This window comes from Pelobates fuscus, chromosome 1, assembly GCF_036172605.1.
Source record: "Pelobates fuscus isolate aPelFus1 chromosome 1, aPelFus1.pri, whole genome shotgun sequence".
Taxonomy (NCBI): Eukaryota; Metazoa; Chordata; class Amphibia; order Anura; family Pelobatidae; genus Pelobates; species Pelobates fuscus.
The window spans coordinates 428,949,890-428,965,779 of NC_086317.1; the positions used below are offsets into that span (position 1 = coordinate 428,949,890).

Here is a 15,890-nt window from a genome sequence, read left to right on the forward strand (position 1 = left end):
TTTTAAGGCTTAAAGGAGATTATATGTGTTATATTTAATAAGTGGATTATATACCAGGTAAGTAACAAGGGGAATGTAAACAATAATAGTAACTAAAGAGGGGACAGTCACTTCTCTGGAATTACACCACTGAATTAAAAAAAGAAAAAAGAAAGAAAACAATATATAACTTGTGTCAAAGGGACACTATAGACACCCAGACTAATTCAGCTAACTGAAGAGATCTAGGTGCACTGTCCCTTTCGCACTTAATGTTTCAATGTTAAATACAGCACTGTATCCCTGGCATCCCTTGTTTAACTTTTTATTAAAGAGGCACTATAGTCACCTGAACAACTTTAGCTTAATGAAGCAGTTTTGGTGTATAGAACATGCCCCTGCAGCCTCACTGCTCAATCCTCTGCCATCTAGGAGTTAAATCCCTTTGTTTATGAACCCTAGTCACACCTCCCTGCATGTGACTTGGACAGCCTTCCATAAACACTTCCTGTAAAGAGAGCCCTATTTAGGCTTTCTGTATTGCAAGTTCTGTTTAATTAAGATTTTCTTATCCAATGCTATGTTAATAGCTTGCTAGACCCTGCAAGAGCCTCCTGTATGTGATTAAAGTTCAATTTAGAGATTGAGATACAATTATTTAAGGTAATTTACATCTGTTTAAAAGTGAAACCAGTTTTTTTTTTCATGCAGGCTCTGTCAATCATAGCCAGGGGAGGTGTGGCTAGGGCTGCATAAACAGAAACAAAGTGATTTAACTCCTAAATGACAGTGAATTGAGCAGTGAAATTGCAGGGGAATGATCTATACACTAAAACGGCTTTATTTAGCGAAAGTAATTTAGGTGACTATAGTGTTCCTTTAACCCCTTAAGGACACATGACATGTGTGACATGTCATGATTCCCTTTTATTCCAGAAGTTTGGTCCTTACGGGATTAAGGATTTAGAAAAGTAGACCATATTCGAGTACAGACAAGGCAAAGCCTGGACAAAGATTGCAACTGAGAAGGAGCAACAGAAACATTGTTTAATTTGTGTTCTTTTAATGCTTTCTCTATGCTGACCACCAGGTGCAAAGGATAGATCTTATAACAATGATTGACATAGAGTGAAGATGGAGGCACCCAGGTGTAGGATAAAGTTGTGTGGAATTCTATTTTTCATTTTATTTTTCACACCTGACAAATAGTTGCTAAAATTTCAGCGAGTCAGGGTTGTTCACTAAACTGATAATTGTGGGGGGTTGACAAAGGAATTTACAAATCTTAAGCCAAAAAGAATCTCGATCTCTTCTGTTTAGGCCTAGCATTTGTAGATCCTTTGTTAATACATGTGACTTGGTGACCAATCTGGCACGTATTCTTACACACTATTATTTACATACCTATATAGCCCTTATCTGGAGCATCTGCAAGGGGGTTTGCAAATTCCTGCAAAAAAAAAAAAAAAAACATAAAAAGTTTGAAGAAAAAAAAGAAAAACAGCTAATAATGTCAATAGCATATTACATTCTCATGTTAATTTACCTTTTACAAACAGAACCTACAAAGCAGCTGGAAATCTGCAATAATACTTCAGTTTCTAGGAGGTTTAATTTTAATTAATTTTGTTGGAAGAAACCCAGTTTAAAAATAATAATAGTCATATAATGGTGATAAAAACAACCAAAGACCAGTCTTCTATGATTGCCAACTCCATGCTCAAAAGATGTGTCTCTGAAGAAGTAAATAAGGCCAACTCTTTAGTTTCACAGTACAAACTGTTTCACACACACACACACAAAATTTATAAATGAAAAATAGTTATTTACCGCTTTTATGCCACATATTACAGTGCAGTTCCCAAGCTTCACTAAAGCAGAGCCATCTGCTGTGGTGATCGAACCTATAATTAAATTTAATACATCAAAACAGGACAGCTTCATACAAACATGAACAATAAAAGGTTTAAAATCTAGAGAGATCAAAGCATATTCTGGAAACCACAAATGTGTTTTAGCTTAGTGTTAAAGGTACTTAGTACAAAATGTATTCACCTGGAGGAAACGCAAGCCTTTCTACTTTGGCCTTAAAAAACAACACTATAGGGCCAGGAACACATACATGACTCTATAGTGTTTAGATGTCCGTACCCCCCTTACATAACTAGAAAACTCACATTTATTTCAGTGCCTAATGGGTGGACCCATCCACAACCTCCATCTTGGCTGACATCATCTGTATTGATGATCTCAGCCAAGGAGGTGGGAGGAGCCAAACATCACCCTGGCCAATCAGCATCTCCTCATAGAGATGCATTGAACCAATGTTCAGCATCTTCATGCAGAGTGTGGAGAAGCTTAAAGGACCACTCTAGGCACCCAGACCACTTCAGCTTAATGAAGTGGTCTGGGTGCCAGGTCCAGCTAGGGTTAACCCATTTTTTTTTTTATAAACATAGCAGTTTCAGAGAAACTGCTATGTTTATAAATGGGTTAATCCAGCCCTCAAAGCCTCTAGTGGCTGTCTCGCTGACAGCCGCTAGAAGCGCTTGCGTGATTCTCACTGTGAAAATCACAGTGAGAGCACACAAGCGTCCATAGGAAAGCATTGATAATGCTTTCCTATGAGACCGGCTGAATGCGCGTGCAGCTCTTGCCGCGCGTGCGCATTCAGCCGAATGGGAGGAGAGGAGGAGGATCGGAGGAGAAGAGCTCCCTGCCCGGCGCTGGAGAAAGGTAAGTTTTAACCCCTTTCCTCTCCCCATAGCCCGGCGGGAGGGGGTCCCTGAGGGTGGGGGCACCCTCAGGGCACTATAGTGCCAGGAAAACGAGTATGTTTTCCTGGCACTATAGTGGTCCTTTAAAGGAATACTATAGTCACCTAAATTACTTTAGATAAATAAAGCAGTTTTAGTGTATAGATCATTCCCCTGCAATTTCACTGCTCAATTCACTGTCATTTAGGAGTTAAATCACTTTGTTTCTGTTTATACAGCCCTAGCCACACCTCCCCTGGCTATGATTGACAGAGCCTGCACGAAAAAAAACTGGTTGCACTTTCAAACAGATGTAATTTACCTTAAATAATTGTATCTCAATCTCTAAATTGAACTTTAATCACATACAGGAGGCTCTTGCAGGGTCTAGCAAGCTATTAACATAGCAGGGGATAAGAAAATCTTAATTAAACAGAACTTGCAATAAAGAAAGCCTAAATAGGGCTCTCTTTACAGGAAGTGTTTATGGAAGACTGTGCAAGTCACGTGCAGGGAGGTGTGACTAGAGTTCATAAACAAAGGGATTTAACTCCTAAATGGCAGAGGATTGAGCAGTGAGGCTGCAGGGGCATGTTCTATACACCAAAACTGCTTAATTAAGCTAAAGTTGGTCAGGTGACTATAGTGTCCCTTTAACGTGACCCAGGCAGTGTTTACATGAAAATGCCTGCAAGGACATACTATAAATCACCAGAACAACTACATTATGCTGTAGTTGTTTTGATGACTATAGTATCCTTTTAAATTCTTAAACCTGTATGCTTCAGTATAATAAATGGGAAAACGCTCTATGGTTGGAGAACTAATATCCTAACCCAAATTAACTTATACAGGATTCTGTTCAAAGCCTAGATGGACAGATTAGATATGATTTAATATATAGAGAAATGTAACAAACTAAGGAAGATGTGGAATATTCACGGTATGCTTTAGTATATTCAGTACTGGTGCTTTTTGCCCTATGTTCCCTCGACATTAAATAATAAAATTAAAAAATATTTAAAGAAAACCATATACAACTAACCTTTGTATAGGCCACCTGCATTTTTAAAAATTACGTTAACTTGATTTAGAAATCTTGCACATATTATGCGGAGGTACATTTGCCTTGTGGTCACTATAATCACACAATCAGTAGATGTCTGTCCATCCACCCATTGTAAAGCGCTGCGGAACTTGATGGCGCTATATAAATAACATAATAATAATAATAATAATAATAATAAGTGAAATATGGAGCCAGAATATATACCAACTATGTTTGGCTTTAACAATGTCAAGACGTATTGACCCAGCCTTTTGTGTGAGCAGGGTTATATCCGTGCAAACAACATGGAGTCCAGGCATCAATAGCTAGGCGGCAATAGCATATAGTCTTTTAAATTCTCTGAAAAAAAACACAGCGGAGCAGACTGCCCTCATTTGCAGTAATTTACAGCTTGCAGACACTGAAGGGAGACCCCCCCCCCTAAGTCTCTACAGACCCCGACAGGGTCTCCCTACATACCTTAAGTCCGATTGTGATTGGAGCTGGCCTTGATAGCTACTAAGCACTATAGGTACCATAGTGAAATCGCCTGGAAAATCAGGCTTGATTTCAGTATTACAGGAAACTCTCCCTGCAATACTGAAAACGTCTAGTAGATTGTAGCAACATACCACTCTCTGCTTTAACTAGGAAACCAATCTGATGGTATCAGTACTGACATTAGCAGAGAATTTCCTGAAGGTTAGTTTGTAGGGTTAGTGTTAGGTAAGGTTTAATGCAGTTTTAAAGTTAGGGATAGGTTAAGTATACAGTTAGCATTAGTGTAAGCATAGGATTATGGGTAGAGTTGGTATAGTATTAGTGTTAACTACTAAAAATGTATTTAGATCCTAGATATTTTAGGTATTGAACAATCTGGACTTATACCTGAATCTTATTTCCAGCTACTATTTAGTTGCACTGGGTGTGTAAAAATTATTACAAGCAAAAATGTAAAAATCTGTTTTTAACATTTTATTTAGACTTACCGTTGTCTTAGCTATACATAATATATAATATATAATAAAGTACAGAGACACTCAAAGAGAAACCCTTAAACTACAGTTAAATGAAACAAGCACATGGTACAAATTCTAGGTTTTGTTTTGGTTCAGAATTTGGACAATGTCTTCTGTCCTTAAGGGGTTAAACAATATCTATGAATAGATCAGACAAAGCAAGGTATTGTTATTATTATTAATGCACTTCTCAAACATAGTCTCCAAACCCTCTATTTGAATCAGTGGGTCTTACCCATTGTGTCGTGTTCCAAAATTGGCTCTCCATACTATGAAGAACAGGCATGTAACACTCACCGAATCCCCAGAAAATGCCCAGGGTATATTAGTTTTATTGCGCATCATATTGCAAGTGTAGAATTAGGCAATTCTAGAATTTAACAGTGGGCCATCAAACTAATGCAAAGGTCATAATTTGCATCCATTTAATCATCGCAGTACTGAACAAAAGGAGATGATATTAGACCTTGTGAAAAATGGTTGTCATTGCCCATTCCTTTCTGTAACAGTTCTATCACACTATAAAAATACTTACCGAACGGCGTTCAGGAGCAGACGCCATTTCACCCAGCTCCTCGATCATCGCCCAAGAAATCGCCCATAATCGGCGTAACGCCATAAATCCAGAGCCGTAACAGCGATCCTTGCATTGGGGTCCGCACACCAGACCTGTGGATGCCTTTTTTATGCCCGTCGGGCACGAAAATCCGGCGCAAAGTGCTTAGGGCCTACCGAGCGGGACTCCCGCGGTAGTCACGTATTACCTCGTGGGACGGAGACTACTGGGACACACACTCACAAGCGGCCGACATATCTTGGGGCATACCCGAACCCTTGATGGGCCGCAAATCAGAAAAAACGGCCCCGGCCACAGCTGCCTCAAACCACTATATCAGCCAGATGCTGGCCTCGACGCCCCGCACGCGGGAGCCTTCATCCCCCCGGCAGGAAACTACAACTGACCCACTGGTGGATAAGGTACCTGGGAATGGAGCACAGGCTATGCCTGAAATTGAACCACCTGTGACAAAACGGGACATCCATGATCTCCTGGCACACTTCCAGGACATGTTCTTTGCAGAACTCAACCTGGTTAACCCCTTAAGGACACATGACATGTGTGACATGTCATGATTCCCTTTTATTCCAGAAGTTTGGTCCTTAAGGGATTAAAGCAGAGATGCAAGCTATAACGGAACGCCTCCGAGTATCTGAGGAGGACTCAGCTGACATAAAGCAAAACATGGCCACCCAAGGGGAATCTATAACGCAGCTACAAACCTCTCACTCCCAAATAGCAGCCAGAATGAATGCATTGGAAGATAAAAGCAGACAAAATAACATCAAGATAACAGGAGTAGAGGACACCGTAACAGCAGAAGAACTCTCTCACCTCATCAGGCGACTCACCGCAGCCATCCTCCCAACCAAGCATGCTAAACAGTTCGCCTATGACGGACTATACCGCATCGCAACACCCTTGCAAACGCCAAACTCCCAGCCTAGGGATGTTATACTCTGCTGTCGATCCTTTGCGGATAAACAACGATTACTACAGGCACTGCGGGGGGAAAACCCCATTCCAATTCGAGACCCACTCACATTCTATCAGGATCTAAGTAAAGCCACACTCCTGTGGCGGAAAACAATGCGCCCCATCACGCAGCCCCTGCAAATCGCTGGCCTTCCTTATAGATGGACTAACTCAAGAGCACTGCTGTGCACCAAAGAGGGAAAAACCTTCAAGGCTACCAACCCTTCCGAGAGCCCGCAATTCTTACAAGCCCTAGGCCTGCCTGTGCCAGACCCGGCGACACTACCCCAAAGAGTATGGGACGTTGACAACATACCTCCTTTCATTCTCGGAGGGGAACAGGACACTGTCACTTGAATAAGACCTCGACTGTATAAGGTTTCTAGTTTAATGATACCACAACTGTTCAAAATATTACACCATCTGCCATTACGTATGTCAATGCATTTGGAATTACCCCCATAGGCAATCTTGTTTAATGTTTTCTTGTAACACACGCTGACCGCTTCCACATAGCTATATTCACATGCTCCTGACGCTACTATACAAACGACCTCAGAGGCCCAACCACTTGTTCAGCCACTACACACACTCACCCCTACGGGACCGTCTGATACCGACACTTGCTTATCCTCCCCCATATACCACCCCGCGAATCGGGGGATCTAAGGCACACACACAACACACCTGGGCCGGAACCCCACAAGCTAGACTAGCAAGCAGACCACCAAAACCCCAGAAGAAACACGACTAAGGTACCACACTAACATCCTCTAGCCCAATCCTCCATTTCCCATTAGATTTAGCTACCTGTGTCAATCAGATAACACATTTACCTTACGACGGGACAGCTCATCCTGTAAGGGCTGGTTTATAAACATATTGGGCACTACACCACATGTTCCCTACATGCCTACGTTTACAACATACAGATGTAACCTTGTAACACTGTAATTCACCTACAAACTTCTGGACCACTACCATCACTAAATATAAAATGTGCTGTCTTATCTGCCATGTTATAAATTGCTACTGCCATATTGTTATTGTACCCGCTGTTGTGGTGCTGCAAAAATCTGTTACTCTATGCACAAGTAAAATAAAGAATTGAAAAAAAAAAAATACTTACCAACATTTATTGTTGTCGTCCTAAATTGACTTAGTTCTCTGCCATCTGGGCGGCAGTTCTCCTTCTGTAAAATAATTATTATTTTTTAAATCATAGAAAGTAAAATTGCAATTTATTTTGAAAATATGACTGATCATGCAAAAAAAATGTATGTTATTGAAGGATAGTGATCATACAAAGCCATTTATAATCACATAGCTGTTTGGCTGCTTTTTAAATCATAATGATAACAGAAATCACCCATTTAGCTCTGATCAAAAGTTTACATACCCTTGAATGTTTGGTCTTTTTACAGACACACAAGGTGACACACACGTTAAAACGTCAATTACAGGTTAATTTCCCACACCTGTATCTGTGTATAAATTAGTCAATGAGTTTGTAAGCTTTCACATGGATGCACTGAGCAGGCTAGATACTGAGCCATGGGGAGCGTAGAAGAACTGTCAAAAGACCTGCGTAACAAGGTAGTGGAACTTTATAAAGATGGAAAAGGATATAAAAAGTTATCCAAATGCCAGTCAGTACTGTTTAATCACTTATTAAGAAGTGTAAACTTCAAGGATCTCTTGATACCAAGCCAAGGTCAGGTAGACCAAGAATGATTTCAGCCAGAACTGCCAGAAGAATTGTTTGGGATACAAAGAAAAACCCACAGGTAACCTGAGGAGAAATACAGGCTGCTCTGGAAAAAGACAGTGTGGTTGTTTCAAGGAGCAAAATACAACGATACTTGAACAAAAATGAGCTGCATGGTCGAGTTGCCAGAAAGAAGCCTTTACTGCAATAATGGCACAAAAAAGCCCGGTTACAATATACCCGACAACAGCCTGACACATCTCATAGCTTCTGGCACACTGTAATCATAATCGCTATGTTTGGGGAGGGATCAACAAGGCCTATAGTGAAAAGAATACCATTCCCATGGTGAAGCATGTTATCAGAAAATACTGGCAGATAATTTGTATTCTTCTGCAAGAGGGATGCGCATGGGACACTCTTGGACTTTCCAGCATGACAATGACCCTAAGCTCAAGGCCAAGTTGACCCTCCAGTTGTTACAGCAGAAAAAGGTGAATATTCTGGAGTGGCCATCACAGTCCCCTGACCTTAATATCATCCAGCCACCCTGGGGAGATCTCAAACGTGCGGTTCATGCAAGACAACCAAAGACTTTGCATGACCTGGAGGCATTTTGCCAAGAGGAATGGGCAGCTATGCCACATGCAAGAATTAGGGGCCTCATAGACAACTATTACAAAAGACTACACGCTGTCATTGATGCTATAGCAGGCAGTACACAGTATTGTGAACTAAGGGTATGCAGACTTTTGAACAGGGGTCATTTCTTTTTTTTCTTTGTTGCCATGTTTTGTTGTTATAACCTTCAGTTGAATATGAATCACATAAGAAATAAAAAATGTGTTTTGCCTGCTCACTCAGGTTTTCTTTAAAATTGGTACATATATTACCAATTCTCCAAGGGTATGCAAACTTTTGAGCAAAACTGTACACCCACATGCATATGCGTCAGTGTGTGTATAACTGTGTCAGTGTGTTTTGTATGTGTTTGTCTTTGTGTGTATATGTCAATCTGTATGTTTATCTGTGTAAGTATGTATGTATGCATCATGCATGCATTCATCCCAGCAATCAAACAACAACACTACATGCAAATACACCCTTGCAATCAAACGCAAACATTACAAACAAACCTCTGCAGTCAAAAGCCAAAAGTATATACAAACACACCACTTAATTCAAACATTAATACTAAACACACATGTACACCTGCACTTAAAAGCCAACATTATATCCAAACATGCTCTTGCAATCAAACGCAAACATTACATACAAACATGCCCTGCATTTTATTGTGAGAATTATATACAAATACTCCTGCACTCAAATACCAACACTACACACAAAGGGACATCTATGTTTAAAAGCCAAAACTGCATACAAATACACCTATGCATTCAAATGCAAACATTACAAAGAAGTACACTATTCATTCCGATGGCAACTGAACAAACATATACACCCTTACATTCACACACACACATACTCCATACAAAAACATGCCTTTATTCAGGCACACAAACCGCTCACAAATACAACCTAATAAGGATTGGCAAAGGATGAATACCTTTTGGCCACCCTTGTACTATGGGGAGCCCAAACCAAATTCTTGCACCCCCCTCATTCCCTATAGAAAAGCATATTTGTGAATTCTAAACTTCCTTTGCATTCCTTGTTTCTCCAGACTCATACCTGCACTTTGGCTTCCCTGAACAAACATTTAAAAAATGTTGATATCACTGACTCACCACCCTCCATGCTTCTTTATAGCATATTCCATCAGATGCCTCTAATCTACCCCAGGAAGGATCTCTAGCAGCCATCTAAGGAGTGGCCAGTGGAGTCATCCCTAGGCTGTAATGTAAATACTGCATTTTCTCTGAAAAGACCGCGTTTACAGCAAAAAGCCTGAAGGTAATGATTCTACTCACCAGAACAAATTCAATAAGCTGCAGTTGTTTTGGTGACTATAGTGTCCCTTTAAATGTTCTTTCTGCTCTAGAACCTAAGCTGAGTAAGAGAGAAACATTTACCAGTGCTAATAAATAATTTTCCAGCATAAATAGCTCTCTCTTTAACTCTTCTCTTGATTTATTTATACATTTGTTTTAAACATATAATACTGTATAAATGCATTTTCTCAATATAACTGAAAACTAAGAAACCTGTCACGACTAACTATGTGGTTCAGCACGCAGAAACTATGTAAATATTTACATAAGTAAGAAAAGGAAAATAACAGGATAGAGCGTAAACCGGACCTTAGAATGGCCGGACTAATACGCTAGAGACGTAATGGTCAAAGGGAAAGCCGAGGTCAAGGAAGCCAGAAAATACTCAATACCGATTAAACAAGCCAAGTCAGGGAAACCAGAGATCAGAATAATCAGGGAAACGCCAAGGATCAGGATACCAGGAAATCAGAAACACGGAAATAGCACTCTCGGGAAACCAGGAAACTGAAACCACGACAGGGCAAAGTTCTGGGAAAAGCTAGGGGTTTAAATACCCCTCTCTAGGCTATGATTGGTCAGAGGGCGACCTCTGACCCCAAAACGTGCGTGTGCGTTGACGTCGTGACGTCACACACACGTTGGTATAACTCTCGGGGGCGGGGCTATCCGTAGACGCGACCACGTGGTCGGCGCCATATTGGATTCGGGCGTGATGCCCGGAAGTAGTGACTGCGCGGTTCCCGGCTCGCCGACGAGCAGGTAAGCTCGTGTAGTCGGTACGGTCGTGCCGGTCGGGCACGGCCGTGAGGCTCGGCGGCCCGGTGACCGCAACAGTACCCCCCACTCGAAGACCGCGCACCGGGCGGGAAGGACCCGGCTTAAGAGGAAAGCGGTTGTGAAATGACCGGATAAGACGGGGCGCATGGACCTGGTCAGCAGGAACCCAACAACGTTCCTCGGGGCCATAACCCTTCCAGTCAACGAGATAGGACAAGACTCCTCTGGATAACTTGGAGTCTATGATAGAACGGACTTCATATTCTTCTTGATCACCTACTACCAAGGGCGGAGGAGGAGTGGATAACTTGGTGTAGCGATTGCAAGTAAGGGGCTTGAGCAGAGACACATGGAAAGTATTTGCAATTCTCATATGAGCCGGTAGTGCCAAAGAATAGGTCACTGGATTAATACGTTGGGTAACTCGAAAGGGACCTATGTATCGAGGGGCAAATTTCATGGACGGGACCTTGAGCTTGATATGTTTTGTGGAGAGCCACACCCTGTCACCCGGAAGATAGACAGGATTAGCGCCCCGTTTTTTGTCAGCTTGGACATTTGCTCGTAATGAGGCTTTTTGCAGAGCTGAATGGACGGAATCCCAGGTATCATGAATAGATTCTAAACGGGTGTTCAAAGCAGGGATTTCCGTGTCTGAGAATTCAGAAGGAAAAACAGCGGGGTGATATCCCTGATTTACAAAGAATGGACTATGATTAGAAGATTCATGAGTGGCGTTGTTCCTGGCGAACTCAGCCATGGGTAAGAGTTCATACCAGTTAGACTGATTGGCATTTATAAAGCAACGTAAATAGGCTTCTAAAGACTGATTCGCCCTCTCTGCTGCTCCATTTGTTTGAGGGTGATATGCTGATGAAAAGGAGAGTTTGATGCCCAATTTTTACAGAAGGAACGCCAGAACCTAGAGACAAACTGGGTGCCTCTGTCAGATACTATGTTTTTGGGTACCCCGTGGAACCGAAAGATTTCTCTCAAGAATATTTGAACTAGATCTTGAGCAGATGGTAATTTTTTAAGTGGGACAAAATGTGCCATCTTCGTGAATCTATCAATAACCATAAGGACTGTATTAAACCCGTTTGAACTGGGTAGATCCACAATGAAATCCATGGCCAAGTGGGTCCATGGAGCACTAGGTATGGGCAGTGGTTGTAGCAGTCCAGGAGGCGATCTAGGAGGTACTTTAGAAACGGCACATATTTGACATGCCCCAACGTAATCTTTGATATCGTTCCTAAGAGCAGGCCACCAAAACCTCCTGGAGATGGCAGAGAGAGTTTTATGGACTCCAGGATGGCCCGCTGTGAGGTTGTCATGGAACATATCTAGTACCTTCTTTCGGAACTGAGGTGACACATACAGTTTGTCCGGAGGCTTTCCCACAGGTGCCCGAGTTTGATCTGCTATTATGGCACCGAGGAGTGGAGAAGACACTTCGGAAACTGTAGTGGCAATGAGGCATTCAGGAGGTATAATAGGATATACCTCTTGTTCCGGAACTTCCTCTGTCTCAAACTGCCTAGAAAGTGCATCTGCCTTGGTGTTTTTAGTACCAGGCCTATACGTAATTACGAAATTGAATCGGGAGAGGAACAATGACCATCTAGCCTGACGAGAGGATAGTCTCTTAGCGTCCCCAATATAAGCCAAATTCTTATGATCAGTAAAGATCAGAAGTGGCTCTTTGGAACCTTCCAAGAGATGCCTCCATTCTTTAAGGGCAAGTACAATGGCCAAAAGTTCCCTATTCCCTATGTCATAATTCTTCTCGGCAGGTGTGAGTTTGCGAGAGTAAAATCCACAGGGATGTAAAGGCGTATCAGGACTTTCTCTCTGAGACAGAATGGCTCCAACTCCTGTCTCTGACGCATCTACCTCTAGGATAAACGGTTTGGTTGGATCAGGATGGGTCAGGACAGGTGCTGAGGAAAATAAAGATTTTAACCGTTCAAATGCCTCTCTTGCTTCTTTGGGCCAAGATATACAATTTGCTCCTTTTTTTGTTAAATTGGTTATAGGGGAAATCACGGAGGAAAATCCCTTTATGAATTTGCGGTAGTAATTCGCAAACCCTATAAAGCGTTGAGTAGCTTTAAGGCCCTTGGGCAATGGCCACTGTAAGACTGCCTCCAGTTTGCGGGGATCCATCTGGAAACCAGACAGAGATATAACGTATCCAAGGAATTGTATCTCCGTTTGGTCAAACTGGCATTTCTCCAGTTTACAGTAAAGACCGTTCTGTAACAGGGTTTTGAGTACAATTCTCACATGTTCGTGATGTGTCTCTAGGTCTGGGGAATAGATGAGTATGTCGTCCAGATACACTAGAACGAACATGTGAAGGTACTCTCTTAGGACATCGTTAATAAAATCCTGGAATACCGCTGGAGCGTTACATAATCCAAACGGCATAACCAGGTATTCGTAATGTCCCATTCTGGTGTTAAATGCGGTCATCCATTCGTGACCGTCCTTAATTCTGACTAGATTGTATGCACTTCGGAGATCGAGCTTGGTAAAGACTCGAGCTCCTTTCAATCTGTCAAGCAGCTCTGATATAAGGGGAATAGGGTAGGCATTTTTTTATGGTAATCCTATTCAAACCCCTATAATCGATACAGGGGCGTAGGTCTCCTTCTTTTTTAGAGACAAAGAAGAACCCAGCCCCGGCTGGTGAGGAGGATCTACGGATATGACCCTTTCTGAGAGCATCCTTTATGTATTCTTCCAAACAAAGATTTTCTTGGGGGGACAAGGCATAAACTCCTCCCTTGGGAGGCATAGTCCCTGGTAATAAATTTATAGTACAATCATAGGGTCTATGAGGAGGTAACCCTTCTGACTGGACCTTGTTAAATACCTCTTTTAAATCCATATACTGCGGCGGTATTTGTGTGGTCAAGGGAGGTGTAATAGGAACATTAATGGTGCCAATAGGTTGTGGGATTTGCTTCAAGCACACACCTTTGCATCTCTCACCCCAACTCACAATCTCTCCTTCAATCCAATCCAAACGTGGATTGTGTTTCAGGAGCCAAGGGAAACCGAGTATTATCGGACATGTAGGGGAAGATATGATTTGAAAGGTAATTTCTTCAGAGTGGAGAATACCCACTGAGACAGTGATTGGCAGAGTTTCGTGTGTGATGAAAGGCTGGGAAAGAGGCCTTCCATCAATGGCCTCGACTGCTATAGGTTTCTCTTTTTGTCTTAAGGGCAGGAGATGTTTAGCAGAGAACTCTTTGTCTAGGAAATTCTCCGCTGCCCCAGAGTCAATCATAGCCTCACACTGGATAGTAGTCTTCTTAAAAGACAAGGTAACTTTGACAAGGAAACGGTTCTTAGTCAATTTAGGGGACATATACATCACACCTAAGGTCGGTCCCCGTACGTGCCTTAGGTGTGCAAGTTTTCCGGCCGAACCGGGCATGACGATCTTAGATGTTCCTTCTTGCCACAATACATACATAACCCCTCGTTACGTCTGTGTTGTCTCTCTGCCTCAGTGAGTTTAGCACTACCCAATTGCATGGGTTCAGGTTCTGGAAGAGGCGCTTGGCTACTCACCACTGGGTTAGAGAAACGAGGGGCTATGGACAAATTAGAACGTCTGTTACGTTGTTTGTTTTTCTCTCTCTCTCATGCCTATCATGTAGGCAATAAACTCATTAAGATTAACCGGAAGGTCTCTAGCTGCGGTCTCATCTTGTATACTCTCAGCTAGACCTTCAGAGAAAGCAGCCACCAGACCACTATTAGTCCAATCAACCTCAGACGCCAATGTCCTGAACTCTATGGCATAATCGGCTACAGAACGACTGCCTTGCTTTATTCTCATAAGGGCTTTGGCAGCGTTCTTCTCCCTGCCTTTAGGTTCAAACGTAGCCTTAAAAGCTGTGAGAAAGGCACTGTAATCACGGGCTACTGCGTCACCACTTTCCCATAAGGGGTTAGCCCAGGTTAAGGCTTTTCCGGTTAATTGGTTCATCAGAAAGCCTATTTTTGATCTATCTGTTGGGAATGAACCTGGGGAGGCCTCAAAGTGGTATTCAATTTGGTTTAAAAAACCTCTGAATTCTTTAGAATCACCTCCATAACGAGGGGGAGGTGACAGGGTTATGGACGGTGGTTTATGTGGTACGGGAACCACTACAGGTGGCGGAATCACAGGTGGTACAGGAGGGACCTCTAAATAGGCAGTCCTCTGGAGCAAGGTCTGAAATGCCTGGGCAAATTGGTCTAACCTGTGGTCCATATCCTCCACCCTATTTTCACAGGCGATCATATGTTTGCATAGTTCTGCAGGATCCATGGCCCTGTCGTAATGTCACGACTAACTATGTGGTCCAGCACGCAGAAACTATGTAAATATATACATAAGTAAGAAAAGGAAAATAACAGGATAGAGCATAAACCGGACCTTAGAATGGCCGGACTAATACGCTAGAGACAGAGAATGGTCAAAGGGAAAGCCGAGGTCAAGGAAGCCAGAAAATACTCAATACCGATTAAACAAGCCAAGTCAGGGAAACCAGAGATCAGAATAATAAGGGAAACGCCAAGGATCAGGATACCAGGAAATCAGAAACACGGAAATAGCACTCTCGGGAAACCAGGAAACTGAAACCACGACAGGGCAAAGTTCTGGGAAAAGCTAGGGGTTTAAATACCCCTCTCTAGGCTATGATTGGTCAGAGGGCGACCTCTGACCCCAAAACGTGCGTGTGCGTTGACGTCGTGACGTCACGCCCACGTTGGTATAACTCTCGGGGGCGGGGCTATCCATAGACGCGACCACGTGGTCGGCGCCATATTGGATTCGGGCGTGATGCCCGGAAGTAGTGACTGCGCGGTTCCCGGCTCGCCGACGAGCAGGTAAGCTCGTGTAGTCGGTACGGTCGTGCCGGTCGGGCACGGCCGTGAGGCTCGGCGGGCCGGTGACCGCAACAAAACCTTTTTTTGGCGAAAAATATATTCTGAGGAAAATGGAGATCCAGCACAAAAATCATTTTATATTATATTATGCGATCTCCATTATTCCTGCCTGAATAGTTATCATTAAACTTTTTTTGTTAAGTACGAGTGCTGTT

General features: G+C 42.6%; 1 protein-coding gene across 1 annotated transcript in view; it reads right to left on the reverse strand.

Annotated features, from left to right (window-relative positions):
• The window catches only part of EXOSC8 (exosome component 8), a 30,386-nt gene that overhangs the window by 9,891 nt on the left and 4,605 nt on the right, over positions 1 to 15,890 (reverse strand). The window contains exons 3-5 of the mRNA XM_063429210.1: positions 7,466 to 7,529; positions 1,810 to 1,883; positions 1,384 to 1,429 (exon numbers count right to left, since the gene is read on the reverse strand). Coding sequence (XP_063285280.1) covers positions 1,384 to 1,429; positions 1,810 to 1,883; positions 7,466 to 7,529 — 184 coding nt within the window. The remainder of the gene's footprint in view (positions 1 to 1,383; positions 1,430 to 1,809; positions 1,884 to 7,465; positions 7,530 to 15,890) is intronic.